Consider the following 25314-nt stretch of genomic DNA (forward strand, 5'->3'; position numbering starts at 1 on the left):
TGAGGCGTTCCTCCATTCATCCTCATCCTCAGATGGATAATAATTATTATTATGATATTATTTTTTATTTCTAGGAAGAGAGAAGGTGGCCAATTTCTGAATGGGCAAGTGGTTGGAAGAAGGGCTGCCTCACCTACAGTCAGGGGCAGCATAAGGTTTTGCTCTTCAATGGCATCCTGAGACTGATGGGCAGAATTTCTCAGAACCACATGGATCGAATGGCGGGTGGGCTCTGATGAGACTGAATCCATGCCTGAGCCAATCAGAGGGACTGAAAGGAGGAGCCTGAAGTTCTGAACACCAAGATTCCAATCCAGCATAACGCAAGGAGAGCCTTTCAAAATACATTTTTTTAAAAAAGCATTGAACACCCACCAATCAGCTGTTTGGCAGGGAAGAGAACAGAATCCAGTTCCAAACAACTAGTCAGTGGGACACCAGTTTTCCAGAACTGGAAATGCATGCACAGAAACGCTTACTGCGTGTGGTGTCTCCCATTCAGCCACAGATGCACACCCAGAAATCTCTCTCTGTGCATATATGTCCCTTAGTTGGAAGGGGAGAGAAAATGATCATTCTTACACCGCACTTTATTTTTGCAGAGCAATCTCCTTGCTGTTGCTTCGGCTACAAAGGAGAAAGAACGAACTTCTGTGTGCCAATGTGCTCTTTTGGAACCCGCTTCGTTGCGCAGTGTGCCAGCCGACAATGTGCAGGTCTGCCAGATGCAGTTGCCACCAGCTGTCGCCGCATTTTGCAGCCGCAGCTAGAAGCACAACTGTTTGGAATGAGCAAAACTGACGCTGCCCCATTGCAATACGGAAATCGAGTTTGGGAACGGCGGCAGACACGGCTGAATAGAAACAAAACAGCCACCCAAGAACTGTTTAATGAGCTCAGCTCACACTAAATGTAAGCCACCATAGCGGAGGAATTAATTTACTGTAAGATAGGATGCTTTGCCTGCTTTCCCATGGGAAAAATAGAACCCGTTTGCTGAATTATGCGGAATGAGGATATTATTATTTAATAGAGTACATTTCAGGATATTTGTGCATCAGAAGTGACTTTTGGAGACAGCCTTGCAAATAAACCCAAGAAGCTTACTGGCCTCCACAAATGATACTAGCTTGTCTATCCACTCATGGACTCTTCTTCCTTGGAGGTTTCCAAGCAGAGTTTAGATGACCATCTGTCAGGGATGCTTTAGCTGAGATTACTGTACCTGCTCAGTCCCACTTAAAGTGAAGGGTGCTGGAGACAGTAACACAGGGCCATCAACTATGGCCGAAACTATGTTAGGCAAGCCAGCAGCCTGCATCCAGGTCAAAGGCCTGGAAACGATGCCTTATGAGGAACGGCTAAGGGAGCTGGGCATGTTCAGCCTGGAGAAGAGGAGGTTAAGGGGTGATATGATAGCCATGTTCAAATATATAAAAGGATGTCATATAGAGGAGGGAGAAAGGTTGTTTTCTGCTGCTCCAGAGAAGCAGACACGGAGCAATGGATCCAAACTACAAGAAAGAAGATTCCACCTAAACATTAGGAAGAAGTGTGGTGGAGTCTCCTTCTTTGGAGGTCTTTAAGCAGAGGCTTGACAACCATATGTCAGGAGTGCTCTGATGGTGTTTCCTGCTTGGCAGGGGGTTGGACTAGATGGCCCTTGTGGTCTATTCCAACTCTAGATTCTATGATTCTATCCCCAAATGGCTGTGGAAAATGCTGATAGCTCGCTAATCCCACCTTGCTGCAATGGGCACTCATTATGCAAAGTTAGGGATACTTCAGGGTCCAAATATATAGGAATTACAGTGGTACCTTGGGTTACATACACTTCAGGTTACAGACTCCGCTAACCCAGAAATATTACCACGGGTTAAGAACTTTGCTTCAGGATGAGAACAGAAATCGTGCTCTGGAGGCACGGCACGGTGGCAGCAGGAGGCCCCATTTGCTAAAGTGGTGCTTCAGGTTAAGAACAGTTTCAGGTTAAGAACAGACCTCCAGAATGAATTAAGTTCTTAACCCGAGGTACCACTGTACATGCACACAGTTAGTTCCCAGGCAGCCTGGTACTTGGCAGAACTTGCAATGTAGTGCTAGTATATCTAACTGAGATATATATATATATATATATAAAGGTAAAGGTACCCCTGCCCGTACGGGCCTCTGGGGTTGTGCGCCCATCTCACTCAAGAGGCCGGGGGCCAGCGCTGTCCGGAGACACTTCTGGGTCATGTGGCCAGCGTGACAAAGCTGCATCTGGTGAGCCAGAGCAGCACACGGAAACGCCGTTTACCTTCCCGCCAGTAAGTGGTCCCTATTTATCTACTTGCACTCGGGGTTGCATTCGAACTGCTAGGTTGGCAGGCGCTGGGACCGAACGACGGGAGCGCACTCCGCCGCGGGGATTCGAACCGCCGACCTTTCAATTGGCAAGCCCTAGGCGCTGAGGCTTTTACCCACAGCGCCACCCGTGTCCCATATATATATATATATATATATATATAAAATAAAATTGTCATCATTAGACAAACAGGAAGATGTCTCTGTCTCTATACCAAATGCATCTATCCTGGAGGGGAGGATGTAAGACTTGGGAGGAGGTGGAAATAACATTACTGCAATGCAAATGCCCTTCCAGAGCTGCCATTAGCCATAGAAAGCAGACAGGACATATAAGGATTTTCTTCCAGATCAGGGATGGTGAACTGATGCTCTCCAAATAGGACTCCAAGTCCCATCAGCCCCTGCCAACATGGGCAATGCTAAGAAACCATGGGAACTGCAGGCCAGCAAAATCTGGGAGATTCAAAACTTCTAAATTACACATGGTTTGGCATCACTATCATCATCAAGCCTTACTGGGCCAGCGCTTCATGAAAAATCTGGGACTTGCCCTGCTAAACCCCTTGCAAATCTGGTAGCAATCCTTGGCGCATGCCTAGTTAGAAATAGGCTCTACAAAATCCATGAAAGTTGCATTATGGTTCGAACAGAATCACAGAACTGTAGAGTTTGGAGGAACCCCCAGAGAAATTTAGTCCAACCCCATGCAATGCAGGAATTGACGAATGCAGCCCTTCTCAAAGCCAGTTAAAGGCTTTTGTTTTGTTTTTAATCTGGATTTTTAGGAGCACAGAACCTAAAAGTAGGGCGGCCAAGAACGGGATTTTTTTAAAAAAATCTTGCAACAATCTCAATTGCTGCGTCACTTTTCGACTGGTGCAACCTCTCCCGAGAAGGAAAGGGTTTTATTTGGCGTTTTCCTGCAGGCACCCTCCCTCCCCGGATTAGCAGAGAATAATCCCATTGAATGCATTGCAGGTCGCATACCTACGCGCTCGGTGGCTTAATACAAGGCTCGGCTCCCCTCGCGGCTCCCCTAAAGGCTCCCACCTTTGCAATGCACGGCTCGGAGTAGAGGGGACGGCAGCCAATCGTTGGAAAGGAAGCAAACGACGTCCCGCCTCTGCAACCGGCTTGTGTGGCTCAGGTTGTCTTTCACTCAAGTCTTGGGCAAAATTCTCACGCCTGGTTGCATAAACACCTGCATGCTGCCCTCTAGCGTTCATGCTTTTAATTTTCACTGCAAGGTGCTCTTTTCTGCCTGGTATTAGAATCATAGGATTGTATACAGTGGTACCTCGGGTTACAGACGCTTCAGGTTACAGAAACCCAGAAATAGTACCTCGGGTTAAGAACTTTGCTTCAGGATGAGAACAGAAATCATGCGGCGGTGGCATGGCAACAGCGGGAGGCCCCGTTAGTTAAAGTGGTACCTCAGGTTAAGAACAGTTTCAGGTTAAGAACGGACCTCCAGAACGAATTAAGTTCTTACCCTGAGGTACCACTGTAGTTATAATAATATATTATTTATACCCTGACCATCTGGCTGGGTTTCCCCAGTCACTCTGGGAGGCTTCCAACAAAATATTAAAAGCACAATAAAACATCCAACATTAAAAACTTCCCTAAAATGGGTTGCCTTCAGAGGTCTTCTAAAAGTCATAGTTGTTTTATTTCCTTTGGAATGATATGAGTTGGAAGGGACCACGAGAGTCATCTAATCCACCCCTCTGCAACATGGGGCTCAAACCCACAAAACTCAGGTTAAGAGTCTTCTGCTCTACCAACTGAGCTACTTGTGAGCTACTTTTTAAAAACAGGAGAGACAACATAGCAAGTGGCATTGTTTTGTTTTGTTTTAGTAGCACGTTTCAGCCTTTTGTTGAATAATAAAAAAGGGTCTTGGGAGTTTGTAATGAAAATCCAGGAGTGGGTTTTTGAATTTAGGTGCACGTATCAGCCTATCGTTGGGAAATGACTATTGAGACACAAATGCAGCCTTCAGCTCTAGTAAGAACATTCATCCTCCTTCTGTTTTCACTCATTACTTTTCAGTGCCCAAAGAACAGGACCGCTGTCAAACTTAATGACATGGAAGACATTTAGAGAGATCCTGTGCTTAATATGGGAAAGTTTGAGGATTTTGCCTTGGCCTCCAATTTGATGTAATGCGACCTTCCTTCATCCCACTGAAGCAATCTTTGGAATGGATCATTGGCATCCCTCTGCCTCAGGAGACAATGGAAGAGTGAGCCTTCAGGTTGAAGCGTTGGAGTTACAGCGCCTGCTGTGGCCGTAGAGACCGGATATGGGAGACATGTTTTGTTGCAACTAGGGCAGATGAAGGTGTCTGGTTGTGCTGCTGCAGAAGCACTGTGGCGTTTCTTCTGTGATCGTAAAATACAGGTCAGCGTAATGCTCCCTCCTTCGTCCCATTGATCCCAATCTTTGGAACAGAATGTACAACTCAACCTTCTCAAGCACTGATTCAATCGTTGCACTTTGGAGAGGGGACCACTTGTTGCCTCTCCCTTTTGCATGGGCAGCTTCAGAGCTCAGCACCACCACCCCTACTGGGTAAAAATACTTCTCGTGTAACTATGTACAAAACCACACTGTATGGACAAAAGGAGAGCTATCCTCACCGATACAACATGTATGCAGCCATTTTTTTAAAAATAATAATCGGCCCTTTGGACATACAATTGCACAATTGTAAAAATATTTTTTAAAGGGTGTGGCAGAGGCGATACAGTGTAAATATGCTTGTAATAGCTGCAGAGTGTATTAAATCAAGAAGGGAAAGTGGCCTTCCCTAAACCTTGCAAGTACTCAATTTATTTGTGATGCTTTAGAGCAGTTTCCTTAAGATTTCTCCACCATTAGCCTAAATAATCTACACAGAATTGTAGAGTTGGAAGGGACCCCCAAGGGTCATCTAGTCTAACCCCCTGCAGTGTAGGAATCTTTTGCCCAATGTGGGGTTCGAACCCACAACCCTGAGATTAAGAGTCCTGTGCCCTACTGAGCTATTCCCTCCTTCCAACCTTGAAACATCCATGTGGAAATAGGGATGGACAAGTCTGTCCCACCCTAACTTAATTCCAGCTGCACTTTAATATTTGCATTTCTGAAGTAGGACAAGGGCTGACATGAACCTTCCTCTTCCATTTTAAGAATGAATATGGGGCATTTTCTACTCCGAGCCTCAGGGTCTCAGCTTCCAATCTGCACAGGTATTCAAGTATCTTAGGGAAGTGAAGTGATAGAACAGGAGAATATGCTTTTGAGCTGAAAACAGGGTTATGGTATGGTGGTTGAATGTCATTGGTTGTGTGGAAAAAAATGAATGCTTTGGCAAAGAAAAAAGAACACAGAAACAATGCAAAAGTGAATAATTTATTAGATCTTTAATTGAAACATTTTCCACCTCCACTATGTGACTTGCTGGAAGGTCTTCCATTGTTTAAAAGCACACAACACACCTAAGGTTAGCAGAACATTTGTGTCGTGTTTTAAATACATGTTAAATGCTTTTACGCACTGTTGAATAGTTCGGCCGACCGTGCATCTTCTTCCCAGAGCTTGAAAGACAGGGAACTCAAAACGAACCTGGAACGATTTAAAGGCGCATTGAAAACACACATTTCTAAAGTAGAAAGCTGAAAAGTTTGGATAATAAGAAAAACTAAGGCGGAGAGCTCATGAGCAAAAGTCTGCTCCTGCTATGGGCAAAGAAGAAGGGAATTTTTACCAAATCTGTCTTCCCTCAAAAACACCCTATGGCCAGCAAAAGCTGTTCCAGGGGTTTGGGGAACCATTAGGAAGAGTATAGAATGCAATAGGGGATGGCTGCAGGAAAAAAGTTAGCAAAAACCGCCCTACAACATCCCATCAGGATGGGACCCATGCAGACCCCTCCTGTAAATGGAAAGAGCATTTCCTTTTGCAGGGCTGTGGTTTTGAGTTCTAAGGGATCCAAGGCTAAAACTGTCTCTGGAACAGCTGTATTTTACTGTAATGTGCTAGCCTGAGAACAAATTAGAAAGCAGCATGAAAGACTAAGCAGAAGATCATTTAGTTTGCTCCATTTATACCACTTCACTTGCTGCTCTCTATCCAGTAAGGATATTGTATTACTTTGCTATGGAGGTGTTGCTGTTTTCCTCTGAACACCATGAGATTGGAAGGCGGTTAAAAATATAGAGTTGAGGCCAGATCTTCAGTTGGTAAACAGCATTTAAAACTCTACCAACGTAAGCAGAGAGGTTTACACTTGCTGAAGGCCTGGCAGCCCAAAATTGTGCTACTGTTAATATGAGGAATTTTTTAAAAGTACCGTATTTTTTGCACCATAACACTCCTCCTAGAAAGTAAGGGGAAATGTCTGTGCGTGTTATGGAGCGAATGCCTGCGGGTGGCGAGGGGATCTGCTGCAGTCGTGAGCAGAGGATCCATGGTTCCCCTTCCTTCCCTCCTCCGTGGTTACAAAGCATGGATCCACATGGATCCTCAGGATTTTTGCATTGGACTACTCCAAACTCACTGTCAGATCACATGTCTGTGGCCACAGCATGAACCACAAAAATCATATATCCACTATTTCGTTTAGAATTTTTTTTTCTTGTTTTCCTCCTCTAAAAGCTACGTGCGTGTTATGGTCTGGTGCGTGTTATAGAGCGAAAAATACGGTACATTTTAAGGCTATAAACTTCCATGGGCACCCTGGTAAGTTAACAAACAGGGGCTATGTTTAGTAAAATAACAAACTATTACTAGAGATCTGCTAGATGACCACCTAGTGCAATGCTAAGAGAACACTAGAACTTTTTACTAGAAAAAAAAGATGTATATATACAAAAAAAAGGATACAGCAAGAAAGGATACACTTTGCATGACACAGTATTACTGCAGTATTTAGGCAGGAATGTTTCTAAAGAAGAACAGCAGAATGAGGTTTAATCCTTTTATTCTCTGTTACAGCTTTCATTCTTTAGACTACCTATTTTAAAACAGTGGTCATTTTTAAATCTTCAGACCAAATGCACCAGGAACTCGGGAGAACAGCTCTGAATCCAATACAAAGAATATAGTATTAACTATTCGATCAGTACAATGCCAGAATGCGCACCAGAATTCTGGCTTTTTGCCATGTTCAAAAGCTAAGCATTTCTGTCTCCAATGTAGTTTTTGCTAGATGTTAGCCAGTGCTAGAATGTATTAGCATGGTCCCCCTACAATTCTGCTGGCTACCCAGCCATACCAAATATATCCATTAAAAATAATTTGTGGGATATGATGCATCAGGAGGCCACTTATCATGGGAAAACTTTTGTCTGCTACTTTTGTTCTTTTTTTAAGCATAAAAACCAAAGAGTGGTTTTTGTAACATTCGTATTCCTTGAGTGGAGCCTATCTCCTGCTTATGGCACTGTGCTGCACATTTGCTATTCTGGTGAGATCAGGGGAGGAGAGAAAAAGAGGATTTCCCCAATCTTGCACGGATCCTTGGAGAGACACAAACTTGGAAGGAGACAGAAACTTGCCTCTGCTGTTATGCAGAGCCAAAGAAAGTCAGAGTCGAGAATCTGTCCCTCCCCCTTCAGGAGGAGAAGGGCAAGCACAATTTCTGACTGGCTACCAAAGCTACAGGACACCAGCAAAAGAAATATCCGTCTTTAAAAAGACACTGCAATGCAATGGATACATTAGTTTCATCTGTAGCTATTTTTGCCAAACAACTGACGGAAATTTTACAATCATTTTAGCAAAGGATACAAGGTTACGGAAGCCAGTAACACAACAGAATGCAATTTTATTTATAAAGGTCAAACTTCAGCAGCGTGCTCAACCTGCAATTTGCCAGTCCCCACCCCCCCCCACCCCATCTATGACCATCAGCAATCCAGGATGGTAAACAAAAACAAACATTGTGATTACTGGAAAATATGGATGAAAACACTCAAAACTAACGCTCCGATTTGCTTCCAGATGGTCATTTGCAATACTACAAGAATACTCGACTGGCTAGATGTGTCTTTTTTAAAATGAATGGGCATCTCCGTCTAGGGCCACCTGCTGTTAGTTATTGCATCTTCAAGAAACCAAATCCTAGGGGAAGTTTACAAACATAAAACATGCAGTATCATAAATGATAACAAAGCGATTGTAGCAGCCATACAACTTGATCTTAGATCAAGGGGCAGAGACCCCACAGTTCTAGGAGAACAGTGGAAGAGGAGCCCAAAGGCCAAATTCGTTTGCACTCTGACATTCTAAAACTGATGACACAATGAACGCAAAATGTTATATTTATAAAAAAAATTCTCAGGCAGAAAGAAAAAAAGTGCTGCTGTGTTGATCAAGCAGAAGTTAGAAGTCTTTTCTTAAACCAGCTCCTGTTGGTGGTCAAGGCCTGTTTGTCACTGGAAAGCAAACCAGATTGTACCACTTCGATGACACATTGATGGAATGTTGCCCACACAAGGAGATTCCTGTTGCGCATTGAAAGCTGGTGCATCAGGAAGGAGGCTAGTGGGGAACGCATCTCACCACCTAGTTTTCTAAGCCAGTGTTTCCCAAACGTTTTTGGGCAACGGCACACCTGTTTACCGGAAAAAAATCTCGCGGCACACCACCATTAAAGCCCCGCCCCCGTGACGTCATTCGGGGAGCCGGCGGCCCGGGCCTGAGCTGGAAGGAGAGGCGGTGCTTTTCGGCACAAGGCAATCGGCCTGGAATTGTTTCCCGCGCGCTGCGAAAGGGAACAGCTGCGGTCGCGCGAACCCTCCGGCGCTGGGAGGGGAAAGGGCGGAGTCGCAGAGCACCAGCTGGCCGAGCGGTTGCGCGCAGCGTTGCGCTTTTGGAGAGCGTGCGGCTGCTGCTAGGGGATCCGGGGACGTGAGCAGGCCTGGCCCGACCCGGGTTGAAGGAGGACAAGCTGGCAGCGCGCCAAGTGAGTTCGGTTGCGCACGACGGCCCCCGCTCCCCCCACCCCCGCCGGATCCTCGCCGCCGCCGCCTCTCGCCCGCCTCCCTCCCACGGCACACCACCCGATGTCTCACGGCACAGTAGTGTGCCGCGGAACACCGGTTGGGAAACACTGTTCTAAGCCATGTCTAAGTCAGGTTCACCACTTCAGAGGCAATGTAGCCATGCTCTCTGTGTTTTGCATTTTTTTAAGTTAGGAGGGCAAAATGGAATACAAGGGAGTTTACCTACCTTCAGGGTCTTCTCCCCTTATCTTTTCTCCTTTCCTCTTTGGGATCCGGCTTTGGTCTCGCGGATCGAGCAAATTGCTTGGATTTTATTAAGGAATAGAAGTCTTGACGGCATGCGTTAACAAGAACAATTTATAAGCGGTCGGGGGGGGGGGGGAGGAGATGTAAGAAACAAAGACTACGGGACACAAAAGCATCACAAAATTATGATCCTTCTTAATTTCTATTTATTAAAACTAAAAAAGCTTGTTAGACCACCTCAGTGGAGATGGCAGAAAAATCTAACTCACTTTGCCTTCTTAGTGCTGCAGAGAAAGATTTATGTTAAAATAATTGTTGCTGTGTTGATGCAACCAGAACCAAAACACTGTGGAGCTGGAAAACAGAGGAATGGAGAAGAGACTGGGGTGATGGGTGGAGTTGGAGGGGTGTATGTGAAGCAGGAGACAATGAGCAGCATGCACCAGCACACTTTTGTTCATGATAAGATATGGTTTATTTCTGACTATGGCTTACTACGGAGGTGGGAGCTGTGGCCTCTCCAGATATTTCTAGACTGCGACTCCCACCATTCCTGACCACTGGCCATGTTGGTTGAGGCTGATGTGTGTTGGGAGTCCCAACAGCCCTGTCTTACTGTCATGTGCAAAATGGGCCAGTAACTGTTTTAATAACTGGTTTTCCATTTTTTTAAAGCAAAAAACAAAATTTGTGGATGGTTCAATTGCCTTGATCAGGCGTAGGCAAACTCTGCCCGTCCAGATGTTTGGGACTACAATTCCCATCATCCCTGACCACTGGTCCTGTTAGCTAGGGATGATGGGAATTGTAGTCCCAAACATCTGGAGGGTCAGAGTTTGCCTATGCCTGGCCTTGATTTTCACTCCATGACTTCACTGGGTTCCACTCAACCCAGTACAAGAAGCTGGCTGTAGAGAACTACATAGGAGACAAAAGTTTGAGGGCTGTTTTAGCGAAGGCCTGGCTGGTTGGTAAAAGTGTCCCTTTGGTGGCAGGGGAGAGGGCTGAGGAACACAGGAAAAGGGCAAATGAGTGAAGGACTCTGCTAGCTGGTTCACTCCCCTCCTTCTCACCTGTGCTGCAACAACTATGTCTGTGTTTGCCTACAATTTAAATGGGGACAAATAATATGCAGAGAAACCTTGCTACCAAAAGCAAGATTCTAAAGGCAGGCCCAATATTTAACTGAAAATGAAACGGAAAGCTTTTTTTTTATTTTAAGAAAAGGATACGACCACCATAGGCTTGTCAAATAAAACATATCCATTGACTTCTTTCAAAGCTTTTGCAGCTGCTCCTTCATTGGGAAGCCCAACAAATGCTTGTCCTTTCATACGGCCTTCTTTCATTAAGCGTATATCGAACCTAGGATAAATTTCAAGACGTAAATGCTTCAGCTGCCCAGTACATATCGTGACAGATGAAGGAAGGAGCCATGATTTGTTTCAGTAGTTCTCACAGTTCATATAGAAACAGTCAATAGGACTACAGAAGAGTCCTGCTGTACAAACAGCCTGCTCAGGTTCTTGCACAATTCTGGCAAAACAGGTATCTTCTGATACATCACTATACATTTCAGCTTCCCAAGCTGTGGCACCCATGGAATAAAATTGCAGTTCTCTTACTAGAACAACATTCTGTAACAGAATTACAGTTCCCTTAAAAGAACAGCATCCTCAGTTGGTACATGTCTACTCTCTTTCCCACACCCCTCCTTTGCAACATCTTTAGCTATCTTCCCAATTCTCCTAATTCCTTTCTCCATGCCCTATTTTTTTTCCAGTGCACAATTTATCCCTTCCCACAACCTCACTTTCTCGGCCACATTTCTCTGACTCAACTCTCTCCTTCTACACCCCAGTGGCTTCTTTTCTCTCTATTGTCACAAGTGGTATAGGCCCTCCCCATGCCCACCCTGCTGCTCTCAATCCTAATGTTTCATTATCCTCTATGATCCTCACTACAGTCTTTCATTAAAAAGGGTGCTGGACTCCTCTACTGGAAAACAGGTGGAAACATACGAGTTCATGGATATATCATTTGGCTCACCAAATCAAGAGCGGCTCAACCTACGGAAGAAGTCACCCAGCCATCACTTACATTATACGTTCAGTTTCTGATGAAAAGTCAACGTATCTTCCAAAGATAAACTTCAAATCCTGGGATTTAAATAAAAGCAGAGCAGGAAGAGTTAGCTACTTCTGCGGAAGGAACCAAACACTTTCTGCTCAATTCCCACTTACCCTTTCTTGAACTTGTTTAGAGAGATTCTTCACGTAAATTCTACAATTTGGCTCACCGGGCTCATAATTTCTGAAGACAGCAAGAGTTTCCATTTCTTGAGCACAGAAAAAAAATAATATATATATATAGCTGTAATCTCCATTTTAGCCAATAGGCTTAATTAAATAATTAATTCTCAACAGAATGTATATTTTATGTGAAAAAAAACCTAAATCAACTAAGCAATATAGCCAAACAAGCTCATCACATTTAAATAAAGCAACATCCTCATTGCGTGTCATAAAAAAAATTAATGGTAATAAAATCACCTTTATGGGAGACTCTGCTTTTTTCTAGCTCTCTTTTAGAAACAAATTCCGAAGGTATTTCATCGTCTTCTTCTTCCTCTTCTGTCTCTTCTTTATGACTGGAACGGAGAGCGGGTAAGATTTTTCCAAACCCTTCACCAGATATTTCATCAATGGCTGCATAGATGTCTAAGACAATTAAACACAGAGAACGTTTAGTTGGGACGTGATCCTGAGACACAAGTGACCTCAATCAAATTAAATACATGATAACGTGAAATCCATGTACATATAAACACGTTTTAGTTGACACACACAGCATACCATTGTTATGCTGCTCCGCCAAGCTTTTCTGAAGAATGCCAGGGCTCTCTGAAGATATGTGAAATTCAATTTTTTTGAGACCTACAGGGTGCGGCTGCTCAAACACATCCGAAGGCGACAGGGCTGGGTGCAAATTGCTGTTCAAAAAGACAATATAAAGCTTTGTTTAAAGCTTCTTTACAAGAAAGATTATGCACAGAATTGTTTACTCCTTAATGATTTTACATTTCTTTAAAGGGATTGCAAAAAGGGTTGCTAAGCACGTTACAGGTAAGAGTTGCAAGCAATATTCTGGTAATACTGTTTTTTTCTTACGATATAGCGCTATATACAATCACACCGCTGGACAATCTATATTTTTACTTGCTGAATATTTCTGACAGTTCAGTCAGGTAATTTCTCAAGATATCTATGTACTCCTTACATAGCAATGATCCACATTCAATACTCATATATCCATACCTGTGGGAAGCAAGCTGGGAGACATTTAATAAGTCTTTGATCTTTCTCCTTTTTCTTGTACGGTGCGGCTTTGTTGGGATCCGTCGTTTGGGTTGGAGGGTTGCCAATTCCATCAACTTTGTAAATCTGAATTATTAACACATTGAATACTTTATTGGAAAAAAGGCATTTCAACAGAAAATATGGGGGGAGAGTTAAACTTATCAATGAAACAAACCTCCCGCCCTCAGGGTTTCAGAGTTTGGCTTTTAAAAGAAGACTCTATTTAGTAGATGCCTGCTGCAGACAAGGTGATGTTGACTACTCTGCCATTTCTTCCACTCTGAACCCTGGTAGACGGAGAACTGGGGAGAACTGATTGGGAAACACACACCACTGCCCTAAGAAGAGTCTGGTAAATGAAAGAGAAGTAGCAGCCAGAGCAGCTGTCTCCTTTGGTTTCAGTTTCTCTGAAAGATAATGTGCTGATGAAGTCCAGTGAAGCTCAAACCTCACCACACACGAGGGGAAGAGGCTATTTCTCAGATCTAAACTTGCTATAAGAAAGGGACGGGAGGAAGGGGGCATCTGAAATCAAGATCAATTTTGCGGGGTCTACAGACCAAATTAACCCCTATCAAGTTAAGGGTGAGGTATGCTTTCCCTACCCATTCACTTCTTTGAATTACATCAGTTGATTCCATGCTCTATAGGTCTTCAAGGGCAAGGTCAAAAGCTTTGGGGATATATATTTAATATATATAACCAACGAGATGTAACTATTTGGTGGAAGCACCACACAAAATGCAGTATTTTAAGAAAAGAGTATTTTTTAAAAAAACAAAACAACCCTCCCTTGATACTCAATTATGGTTAAAATACCTTTTGAAATACTTTTGGGCAAGGTTTAAAATTAGTTGAAAATATATTTACTGCTTGATAAAAGAAATCTAGCAGTCTCTCCATAGTTGGTATTAAAGTACAGTGGTGCCTCGCAAGACGAAATTAATCCGTTCTGCGAGTCTCTTCGTCTTGCGATTTTTTCGTCTTGCGAAGCACGGCTATTAGCGGCTTAGCGGCTATTAGCGGCTTAAAGAAAAAGGAAACAAACTCGCAAGAACTCGCAAGACGTTTCATCTTGCGAAGCAAGCCCATAGGGAAATTCATCTTGCGGAACGACTCAAAAAACGGAAAACCCTTTCGTCTAGCGAGTTTTTCGTCTTGCGAGGCATTCGTCTTACGGGGCACCACTGTAGGCTTCTATGTTACTGCTATGTATTCAAGAGAGAAAGAGACAGAGACATTGATTACTAAGGCACAGGTAATTCCTAAACTATGGGTTCCAATCCCATAGTTTAACTATTTGCTACCTTTTACAGTTTTATTTTGTTGGGAGCCACCCAGAGTGGCTGTGGAAACCCAGTCAGGTGGGTGGCGGCTGCTGCTGCTGCTTCTTCTTCGAATGCAAAATATCACTAACTCTTTGCAGGCAGAGAAAAACAAGGACACCAACTTTTACGCAGGCTACAAAATATCACTAACCTTTCTTTTTCCTCTTCATCAGCACTTTCATACTCAGATTCATCTTTGCTCGAGTCCTGACTGTCCTCCTCTTCAGGCAAAGGGGGTTCCTCAGGAGGCAGAGGAGGAATCGGAGGCGGTAAAGGGATATACTCTTCATACTAAAGGAAGAATAAAATGTACAACCTTTTTGGTATTTCAGTTGTTAACAGTTCAAATGTGAGTGTGTGTGTGTGTGAGAGAGAGAGAGAGAGAACATACACAGTACTCAACAAGCAAGTGTTCTGCACCAGTCTAGTGATTGACATTAGATTATCACACATACCCTCTTGTGGGCAGCGCTCCTATATCTGAAGGAGCGTCTCCACCCCCATCGTTCTACCCGGACACTGAGGTCCAGCACCGAGGGCCTTTAGCGGTTCCCTCACTGCGAGAAGCCAAGTTACATGGAACCAGGCAGAGGGCCTTCTCGGTAGTGGCGCCTTCCCTGTGGAACACCCTCCCACCAGATGTCAAAGAGAACAACTACTACCAGGCTTTTAGAAGACATCTGAAGGCAGCCCTGTTTCGGGAAGCTTTTAATGTTTGATGTATTATAGTATTTTAATATTCTTTTGGAAGCCGCCCAGAGTGGCTGGGGAAGCCCAGCCAGATGGGCGGGGTATAAATAATAAATTATTATTATTATTATTATTATTATTATTATTATTATTATTATTATTATTATTATTATTATTATAAGAAATGGTCTGGACAAAAGGCCATAGCTACTGCAACACTCATGCAGCATACCCAGGAAATATGGGTCAAGAGTGGAGACTGAGGAAAGAACAAAGTAAGAATATTTATGTATCCATGCGCAATTTATCCCACCATTGTACCAACAGAACGTGGGGCAACCACAATGTAAAGTGCAGATTTAGCTGTTGTGAGGGATGGACAATATGCTTTAGCAGATCTTGACTACAGAGTTTGACTACATCAATTGCATCTCTTCTTATTCTGAGAAGAGTCAATATACAGCTCAATATACTGAACTTATATTTCAGTAATGATAGGAAATTCCCATTATATTTTTCAAAGCACACCTTTTATGGTTCACTTGATAATGAAGAACAGGACCCAAAGATGGAGTGACACTTCTAACTGAGGAGTTGCAAAAGCAGTTTGAAATGGCATAGTAATCAGTTGTTGATGGGGGGAAAGCCAAAAATTCCACTAGGTTCACACTCCCACTTGGATCCTAGCCAAAAATGTTAAAGAAAGGGGTATCTTAAAACTATAAATACAGTGGCACCTCTGGTTATGAACTTAATTTGTTCCGGAGGTCCACTCTTAAGATGAAACCATTCTTAATCTGAGGTACCACTTTAGCTAATGGGGCTTCCCATTGTCACTGGCGCATGATTTCTGTTCTCATCCTGAGGTAAAGTTCTTAACCCGAGGTACTACTTCTGAGTTAGCGGAGTCTGTAACCCAAAGTGTTTGTAACCCAAGGTGTCTGTAACCTGAGGTACCACTGTACAATGTTGCATTTATTCACAGTGCTTCAAGTAATAACAGTTTCATACCATAGGAGGTCGAGGAGTAACTGGCCCAAAGGGAGGAGGAAGATTCATTTTGTTCATAAGATGCAAAACCTGAAAGACAATAGCAACTTAGCATCTTCTCCAGCTACTCAAAGATGAATACTTGAGTAAACATGCCATTGTCATGGGACGAATATTATCCTTGCCACAACCGTTCACGTATTCCACATAAACCAAAACTTGTTGCATATTTTACAGTGGTTTTATATTTCCTATAGCTAATGAGCAGGAAATATGTCATCTGAAGATTAAAATGTCAGTTTGCATTTCTTAGTACAGAAATTATTGATCTGATGTGTAGAGATCTTTCCTATTCTAATTAATTCAAGAGGGTTCTGGAAGCTTCTCTGTGTGAAAGAAACAAGCAGAAGGTTCATGATGTTTGGGTTATTCCTTCAGAGAAGCTGCATACAGCTGGCTTAAACTGGTTCTCTTACCTTTTTCTGTCAAGGTCATGCTGACTATAATAAGAGGCCAGAAGGAGCCTGGGTTACTCTCTCTTTCCATCTGGTGTAGTGTTCTGTACATAGTATGCTTAGTGTTAAGGTTTAGTCTTATTATAAGTTATCGTAAGTTTAAGTGAAGTCTGCTGCAACTGCATTTCTTATGGACAGTGCCAATCCTGAATGTATTCAATTTGTGACCATTATGCTCATTTGCCTTTGGTAGCAGTAAAGTTCTGCTGGATGAAATGCCTCTGGACTATTTTTTGGGAATCCTGCAACGTATTTAAGTTTTTACTCTGCTAACTATACTTTGGAATTCTACTCTGGATCAATAGTGAGTAGAATAAATGACATAAAATCCTGGAACCATAAAAAATGAATAATTCTACAAGTTAAAATAAGTTGTGCTTGCCAGACAGAACTAGATTTAATGTATCTACCTAATGTGATTTATTTAAGGACTTTTTTCTCACAGGGAGATGGGATACTGAGATAAAATAATTTGGCAATACAGGGAGATATATGTACAACAATTATAACAGAAACGGTGTAAAATCTTGACCTAGGCAGTAAAACAATATCAACTAGTTTGGACATATTTGAAAACATGGTTACATACTTCCAAGCATCTAACAATATGGACTAGAAGTTTGGCCTTTTAAAAAAATTATTGGAAAGAAAATTTAAAGAACCATGTGATTTGTCATTTAAGACACTGAGCAAAACCACCCCTAGATTCTGCAATGAACACGCATACCGTACCTACTTCTGCCATGGAATCCACGATGGCACACATGTGATCCAAAAGCCAGTACTGGCACTGACAGGCATGCATATATTGAGCAAGGTGGTAGCTGTATGGTGCCTTCAGACCATAGCTTAATAGCTTTGATGGCTGAAAACAGTGCTTATGAGAACATACTAAAAATATTCTTACTGCTAAAGGTGATCTAATAACTCATACTGAAAGTCTTTGTGAGCTCCTTTGCAGTCACTTTCAAATTAATTGATGCCACTACAAACTCAAATAGGAGTGGAGCGATGCAACATTCACAGCAGAATCCTATACAAAAGTTAAGTCCCACTGAGATCAATGGAGCTTATTTCAAAGAAGCAGATACAGGACATAAGCCCTAGTCAATAATTTACAGCTGCTTAAAATAACAATTTGGCAATACCATACTAGTAATCCCATACTAGTATAGGGTTTATGTATTGAATTTAGGTTGGGGACGAGGATTTACACTTACCTGCACATAAAACTTAGGCACGCTTGCCAAGGCATTTGCTATGTTGGCTAGGATTGTACTGGAAGGCGGGGGATATCGATATTTGAGGCAAGAATTTATAGGGAAAGTTAACCTGTGAGGGGAAACAAACCAACCTTAGAAACAATTCAAACCTATATAAAAAAAGCTTCACTATGCAGAAGAGTTCAACATTTAGAGTTTAAAAGCACCGAACAAAGAAACCCCTAGCTCACAAACCAGCAATTCTGAAACATCAGAGACTGATTCCATAACATGCAGGGATTAATAAAAATATTTACCAACTACGGGATTGTAATGCTTCTCTTTGTTGAACAGCAGTTCCCAACACTACAGGCGACACCATTTTTTGAAACTAAAGGGAATTTCAAAAGCATGTTGAGCATAGAACTGAGAGGTCACCTGGTCTAACCCTTACTCAATGCAAATATGCAGTGTGTAGCAAGCTGCTACACACACTCGTAGTAGCTCTTAAATACCAATCCGTATGCAAAAAATAGTGACAGGAAACGAATATCTGCAGACAGAGGTTTGTGGAGCACTCAGAAAACTAAGTGTGGCAATCTTTTCAGCACACAAGTCTGCTCTGTTGCTTATCACATCTACTGTAAGTTCCACGTCCATGCAAATATCTAACATTGGTTCTCCCAATGTTGCTGGACGCTGAACCATCGCTTACTGACTGGGGCCAATGGGAGTTGGAGGTAAACAGCATCTGACAAACTGCAGGTTAGCTACTTCTGTTTTAGTCAGTAGCAGGGAAAAAACGTACTAAGAAAAGGGTAGTGATATAATTGTAGGAACAGAGAGGATGTGATTCATTCTTGGAAACCAAGTTAAGAAAATATTACTGGTCTCTCATATGTTTGCCTAAACGTGTTCACAAATGGTTACAGGCCAGGATTCAACAACAATTTTTGTATACAAAATCAGAACTCAAGTACTAACCCATGGCTAGGAGCAATTCCACTTTCTATCTTGAGGCAGCCTAGATCTTTCTGTTCTTTCTCTTCTTTCACTGGTTCTTCAAGGCTAAAACACACACAAGAGCAATCTACTACATTATGAGGTATGTTGAAATAACCCTAACTGTAAATGAACCCCACTGTGTTTGGACACAAAGTGCATTAAAAAAAAAAGAGCCACCAATAAAATTTGTTGTTGTTCATTCTTTACTTGTTTTTATCTAAATGAAGGACAATAGTAATAGGGGTAAACATAACATAACATAAATGACCAGATATGGAAGTTTCTATGAAGTCATAACTCTAATTTTGGCTCATAAATATGAATACCCACTCAAATCTATTTTGTTCAATTGTTGAATTCTGTGAGGTAGCCGTAATTTATATTCCAATAAAGGGGATGAATAAGATGAATCCATATATGTAAAAATCTGTATTTTTGATTCTGCTCAGTTCTCTTCCCTTCCTATGTTTGCTCAGTGAAAAAAAAAATCAAACAGAATTGTCTTTGTGGCAGAACTCCTAACTTCTTCTGTCCCAGTCCTAGACAATCTGACCAAAATTTATCTTTGAATGGGTCAAGATTTCCCCAGTATGATGGTCACACGGTAAAAACGGAGTGGAAAAGCATACCTGCTATGTAACCACAGGAACCTAGCCTAAATAAGGCCGTAATCCGAACCCCACTTACTTGGAAGTCCTACTGCATTCACTAGTACTTACCTCTTGCACTTCAGATCTAAAGTATTAATACAATGGGATTTGAAGAAACAATCTGGATCCTCCCATATCCACCACAGCAAAGTTTGAAGAAGGAGTTTTTGGAAAATATTTTCAAGAATCTTAGAAATATTTTATAAGCCCACTGAATTTGAAAATACAGAAGCATCTACATACCTTTTGTCCTTCTCGCTTTCAGAAGATTGGCTAAGTGCACAAACACTGTCTTGGTCCTTTGCATATTCAACTACCAGAGTGTGGCCTAGAAGGTTCAGCTGATGCAATCTCGATAAAGCCTTCAATTGAACACAACATGCAGTTAAATCAACTAACATTTAAAATGCACTCTGACCCATCAACCTCTCGGTTTATCCCTTTCTTCTCCCCTCTTGCAATTTACTTTGCCTAAAAACTAAACAACATGGAGAGAAAGTTTGTTTGGGGGAAGAGCAACAACTTTCCATTCAATCCCTCTTAATGACCAAAATGGATAATGTCCTGACCGTTGCCTACAATTTTATACCAACTTACCAGCGAGAAAGACATGCTGAAAATCAGTGAGAATTACTTCTCATTGCAGATAAGACTTGCTACACATGCAGAAAATTGCACTGTTAATGACTATGGGATTTGATTGCTTTCTTGCCAGTTCTTGAACTGGACACTGAAACTTATACTTCTGTTCCGATAATGTAGGTTACTTATACAGTGGTGCCTCGCAAGACGAAATTAATTCGTTCCGCAAGTCTCTTCGTCTTGCGAGTTTTTCGTCTTGCGATGCACGGTTTCCCATAGGAATGCATTGAAAATCAATTAATGCGTTCCTATGGAAACCGCCTTCAGACCAGGTCTGGGGACAGTCTGTCCCCCGACCTCTTCTGAAGGCTGGGGGGGGGGGACAAGGGCTTTTCTTCCCACCCCCAGCATTTTAAAAAACCCCGGGACAGCGGAGGACTTCTCCGCTGTCCGGGGCAATCTTAAAATGCTGGCGGGTGGCATTTTAAAATCGCCCCGGGACAGCGGAGGACTTCTCCGCTGTCCGGGGCGATTTAAAAGCCCCTGGGAAGGCAGGCAGGGGAGACAAAGACTTTTGCCCCCCGCCAGCCTTCAGAAGAGGTCCAGGACCTCCGCTCTCCCGGGAAGGCAGGCAGGAGGGAACAAAGACTTTTGCCCCCCGCCGGCCTTCAGAAGGTGTTCCTGCCCCGCCGCCCGGCTTCGGAGCATCCTTCCGAAGCTGGGCAGCGGGAGGAGGTGTTCCCGCCCCGCCGGGCGGCGGCGGGAGGTGTTCCCGCCCCGCCGCCCGGCTTCGGAGGAGCCTTCCGAAGCCGGGCGGCGGCAGGAGGTGTTCCTGCCCCGCCGCCCGGCTTCGGAGCATCCTTCCGAAGCTGGGCGGCGGGAGGAGGTGTTCCCGCCCCGCCGCCCGGCTTCGGAGGAGGTCCGAGGACAGTGGGGAAGACGCGCTGCGCTTCCCCGCTGTCCCGGAGATTTCCCTATGGGCTTTCTTCTTGCGAAGTAAGCCCATAGGGAACTTCGTCTTGCGAAGCGCCTCCAAAACGGAAAACCCTTTCGTCTAGCGGGTTTTCCGTCTTGCGAGGCGTTCGTCTTGCGGGGCACCACTGTAGATTTGTGATTTATATGGGGCCAATATGCATATATTTTATAAATTTCCTACTCCAAGGATTTTACACTTTTATGTTAGACAGAAGATAGAAGTTAGGAGAGGCAAAGTTAAGATGACAACAGGATGTCTGTCATCTTAATACAGAAAGAGCTATAAAATATAAAGCTAAGCAACTCGATATATTTTCTGTTTCTTTACAGCAGGCTTCCTCAGACTCGGCCCTCCAGATGCTTTTGGCCTACAACTCCCATGATCCTTAGCTAGCAGGACCAGTGGTCAGGGATGATGGGAATTGTAGTCACAAAACATTTGGAGGGCCGAGTTTGAGGAAGCCTGCTCTACAGTCTTGAACACGTAGCGGGTAGCCTGCATTTGCACATTTACAAGTTAAGCAGGCCTGTTTTAATATTAGCATCTAATATGTACACACAGTCATCAGTACCATACTCTGTTGTCTTTATGCTAACAGTTAATATTCATTTGCTAAAGTGTCCTTGCTGTTTTCTAACAACACCTAAGTATGTAATTATCTAAAGCATTTTGGAGGAATCTTATCCAAACATGAATGCTCTTAAGCAAGTCTTCCCTCCAATCTTAATGGAGTTTATTCTAAGTAGGTATGCAAACAATCACAGCCTTACAACACAATCCTCAGAAATAAATCCCATTGAAATCAATGGGGTTTACTCCCAGGTAAGCAAGGTTAAGACTGCAGCCTTAGACTTATCTTCAACACTTTGTTTCTGTTTTGAAAGGCAGACATCTTGACCTACAGCCATAGAACACTACAGCAAAAAAGAAATAAAAGAACGAAGTTCTGTAATAGTCTCAAATACACACCTGAGTAGCTGCATTTTCATTCGGAAAAGTAGCAAAAGCAGTGTGTTTCTGAGGGGGGGAAAAGAACATGCCAAACGTTGAATTTCCAATATAAGCAGAGAGAACATTAACACACAAATTATCCAATGTATTGCAGAATTTTAAACGTGAATGTGGCTGCACCTAAAGGCAAAGCAGGAAGGGCAACCATCTCTCTTTCTCCTCCCCTTGTTAGAACTGGAACATCAAGAAAGAGAGTCTAAGATGTGGAATCAGTACTTTTTGAGTCCAGTTTTCTAACCAGCTCCGAATCCCCTATTTAACCAGTTTCCTAGTTTTCAGTAAATACATGATTGCCGCTTTACACTGCTCTGCATTCTGAGTAGAGGTTACTCACAGACATTTGTAGATATATCTTGAGCCGCTTTGCATGGCACTCTTAATATAAGCAGGCACGAAAATGAAGAAACATGGCTTGGTGACCAGGCTCCCAAAGAGAAGCTCCCAGACACTTTGCTCCTCTCTGGTCCTTTCTGCCATTGCACTAACCCAACATTTGGTTTAGTGTGCAACGCCACACTGGCCATTGCATTTTAGTTTTAACTCTTATCGCACAACACTTTGAGATTATTATTATTATTACTGTATTATTATTTTAAAGCAAGTGGTCTATAATCTGATACAATAAATACATGTGCCAGATGTTAACAAATGGTCAAATTGTGTGTGTATATCCATCTATCTGGCGCCTAAAGGTGTACGGCAAAGACACCAGCCGGACCTCCCTGGGTGGCACAGGTAGTGTGTCCCTATCAAGGCGTAAGGCAAAACAAGAAGCGCCACCTTGCACTGACCTTCCTGCCCCTGGTTCTCCACCTGCCACGTTCTGGTAGAGAAGCGGCGAATCCAGGCGGGATTATTATTATTATCATTAATTGAATTTATATAACGCCCTATACCCAAGGGTCTCAGGGCATGCTCGCAAGGTCATGCACAGCTCCAACCAAAACCGGCACTGCTTCTGCCGAGGCTTCTACCCAGGGCCGGATTTAGGTTTGGTGAGGCCCTAAGCTACTGAAGGTAATGGGGGCCTTAATATGTCCAGCTGTCCTTTGTCAACAACAAATTGGTGCTTTTTTGCGTTGAATATATGCTGTACGGTAATTTATGGTATCTAACAGGTATCTAAAGCCATTTGCACATAATAATAATAATAATAATAATAATAATAATAATAATAATAATTTATTATTTGTACCCCGCCCATCTGGCTAGGTTTCCCCAGCCACTCTGGGCGGCTTCCATAAAAACCAAAAAACACTAAAATATCATACATTAAAAACTTCCCTGAACAGGGCTGCCTTAAGATGTCTTCTGAATGTCAGGTAGTTGTTTATCGTTTTGACATCTGATGGGAGGGTGTTCCACAGGGCAGGCGCCACTACCGAAAAGGCCCTCTGCCTGGTTCCCTGTAGCTTTGCTTCTCGCAATGAGGGAACCGCCAGAAGGCCCTCGGCACTGGACCTCAGCGTCCGGGCAGAACGATGGGGGTGGAGACGCTCCTTCAGGTATACTGGGCCGAGGCCGTTTAGGGCTTTAAAGGTCAACACCAACACTTTGAATTGTGCTCGGAAACGTACTGGGAGCCAATGTAGGTCTTTCAAGACCGGTGTTATGTGGTCTCGGCGGCCGCTCCCAGTCACCAGTCTAGCTGCCGCATTCTGGATTTGCTGTAGTTTCCGAAGTCACCTTCAAAGGTAGCCCCACGTAGAGCGTATTGCACCACTCTGGCGAGACAGTCCGCAGGCAGGTAGGGTCTCAGCCTGCGTACCAGGTGGAGTTGGTAGACAGCTGCCCTGGATACAGAATTGACCTGCGCCTCCATGGATAACAAAATATAACAAAATATGTATTTTGTCAAAAAATTGTTGAACTGAAATACAATTAAGAAGATGTATATGGGGGGGGGGGGCGGCACAAGAGAGTGGGGCCCTAAGCTATAGCTCATGGGTAGGCAAACTAAGGCCCAGGGGCCGGATCTGGCCCATTCGCCTTCAAAATCCAGCCCACGGATGGTCCAGGAATCAGTGTGTTTTTACATGAGTAGAATGTGTGCTTTTATTTAAAATGCATCTCTGGGATATTTGTGGGGCATAGGAATTCGTTCATTCCCCCCCCCCCCCCCAAGGTCTGAGGGACAGTGGAGCGGCCCCTGCTGGAAAGGTTTCCTGACCCCTGAGCTTGTTTAGCTTATACGTCAATCCGGCACTGGTTCTGCCACCTTAAAAGCTTCTTCTGCCGCCCGAGGCAGTTGCCTCAGTCTGCCTAATGCCAGAGGCGGCTCTGACACCGCGGCTGCCTCAGGCGGCATTGCACGCCTCGGCCGCCCGCCCCAGCCGCGCCTTCCCTACCAGCCTCCCGCGGTCGGACAGGACCCGCACGGAAGCGGCCCCGAAGTGCCTCAGCAAGCTCTCCTTCTCCGAAGCCGTCAGCGAGGCGGGGAGGTGCCGCACCAGCAGGATCCGCCCGCTTCTCCCCGGCCGCGGCGGTCGGGCCGTCTGCTCCGAGCTGGGCGCCGCCATGTCGCCTCGCCGCGCGGACTGAGCATGCGCCCTGCAGCCCCCGCCGACGCCACCCGCCGGGAAGGAAAACCTCGGAGAACCGAGTGGGAGAAGTTGTAACCTCGCGAGAGTGAAGGCGTCCTCAGGAGGGCGAGGACCAAAGGGACCGTGGCGTCGCTCTTTCGACGAAGAACTGCGGTACTCAATCGAACTGGAGGGCTGCTTTGCTCTTTGATAGCAAACGAGCGGAATGCTTTTCGCCTGTGTCAGTGATGATGATGATGATAATGATGATGAAGAAAAAGAATAAGTTGTTTATAGAGTGTCTAATGATACCCACAGAGTGTTCATGGCTGATGCCTGTGTTCAGTTTACTACCGGAAGTTTAAGCTGTTTCTCTAGATGCCCTTTGGATTGGGCATGCCCTGTAGGGGAAAGGGAGGTCCCAGTGGGCGGAAGTGTTCAAGTGCTGGCGGTAGTAAAGCGAAGCGGCTTCAGGTCGGTTTCCAGCCTTCTCTGTTTCTCAAACTTAGGATCCCCCACCCACCTATTGTTGGACTACAACTCCCATGAACCTTAGCAAGCAGTGTCAACGATCAGGGGTGATGGGAGTTGTTGTCCAACAACAGCTGGGGACCCAAGGATGAGAAACGAAAAGCCATCGCTCGTTGCTTCCGTAGAGAATAATGGAAGCTGATGCTGTGCGGGTCTTGCTTCTGTTTTTTGTGTGGACACGCAGTAAACCTTTAGCGTTATTCCTCTGGTCAAAGGCTGTTAAACAAAGGCTTTTAAATAAATTTCCAGCCGATCTATCCTTATGGCTTTTTGATTAATTCACTGATTCAAGCCACATACGTTTTGCATACCAAATTATGAAGGGTGGAGACGTGCTGCTCTCAGATGATGCATAATCTGTTG

The 25314-nt window shown here is 43.9% G+C and overlaps 1 protein-coding gene across 6 annotated transcripts; it reads right to left on the reverse strand.

Moving 5' to 3' along the window:
- Window positions 1-5734: 5734 nt before the first annotated feature.
- RNPC3 (RNA binding region (RNP1, RRM) containing 3) lies at window positions 5735-24479 on the reverse strand. Of its 6 annotated transcripts, none has more exons than XM_077928424.1 (15): window positions 24247-24479; window positions 21857-21904; window positions 19573-19691; window positions 18659-18742; window positions 17693-17804; window positions 15979-16047; window positions 14429-14568; window positions 12908-13033; window positions 12446-12582; window positions 12143-12310; window positions 11834-11928; window positions 11691-11749; window positions 10823-10955; window positions 9571-9647; window positions 5735-5961 (listed from the first exon to the last, which is right to left on the reverse strand). In XM_077928424.1, the coding sequence occupies exons 1-14, from the start codon at window positions 24415-24417 to the stop codon at window positions 9573-9575; spliced, it is 1536 nt and encodes a 511-aa protein (XP_077784550.1). In that variant the 5' UTR covers window positions 24418-24479; the 3' UTR covers window positions 5735-5961; window positions 9571-9572. The 6 variants fall into 6 exon arrangements, with proteins under 6 accessions (XP_077784550.1, XP_077784544.1, XP_077784545.1 ...); XM_077928418.1 differs by lacking the exon at window positions 24247-24479 and adding an exon at window positions 23667-23735; XM_077928419.1 differs by lacking the exon at window positions 24247-24479 and adding an exon at window positions 23667-23735 and having other exon boundaries at window positions 5735-7282.
- Between the last annotated feature and the right edge of the window lie 835 nt (window positions 24480-25314).

The sequence above is a fragment of the Podarcis muralis genome, chromosome 5 (genome assembly GCF_964188315.1).
Source record: "Podarcis muralis chromosome 5, rPodMur119.hap1.1, whole genome shotgun sequence".
Lineage (NCBI taxonomy): Eukaryota > Metazoa > Chordata > Lepidosauria > Squamata > Lacertidae > Podarcis > Podarcis muralis.

Bases quoted from the DNA above. Each gene is read 5' to 3' on its own strand.
- RNPC3 (XM_077928424.1), bottom strand. From the start codon at position 24,417: ATGGCGGCGCCCAGCTCGGAGCAGACGGCCCGACCGCCGCGGCCGGGG. The intron at 18,743-19,572 runs GTATGTAGATGC...TGTGTGTTTTAG, and splicing joins GAAAGCGAGAAGGACAAAAG to CCTTGAAGAACCAGTGAAAG. The intron at 17,805-18,658 runs GTTAGTACTTGA...TTCCCCTCACAG, and splicing joins GGAATTGCTCCTAGCCATGG to GTTAACTTTCCCTATAAATT.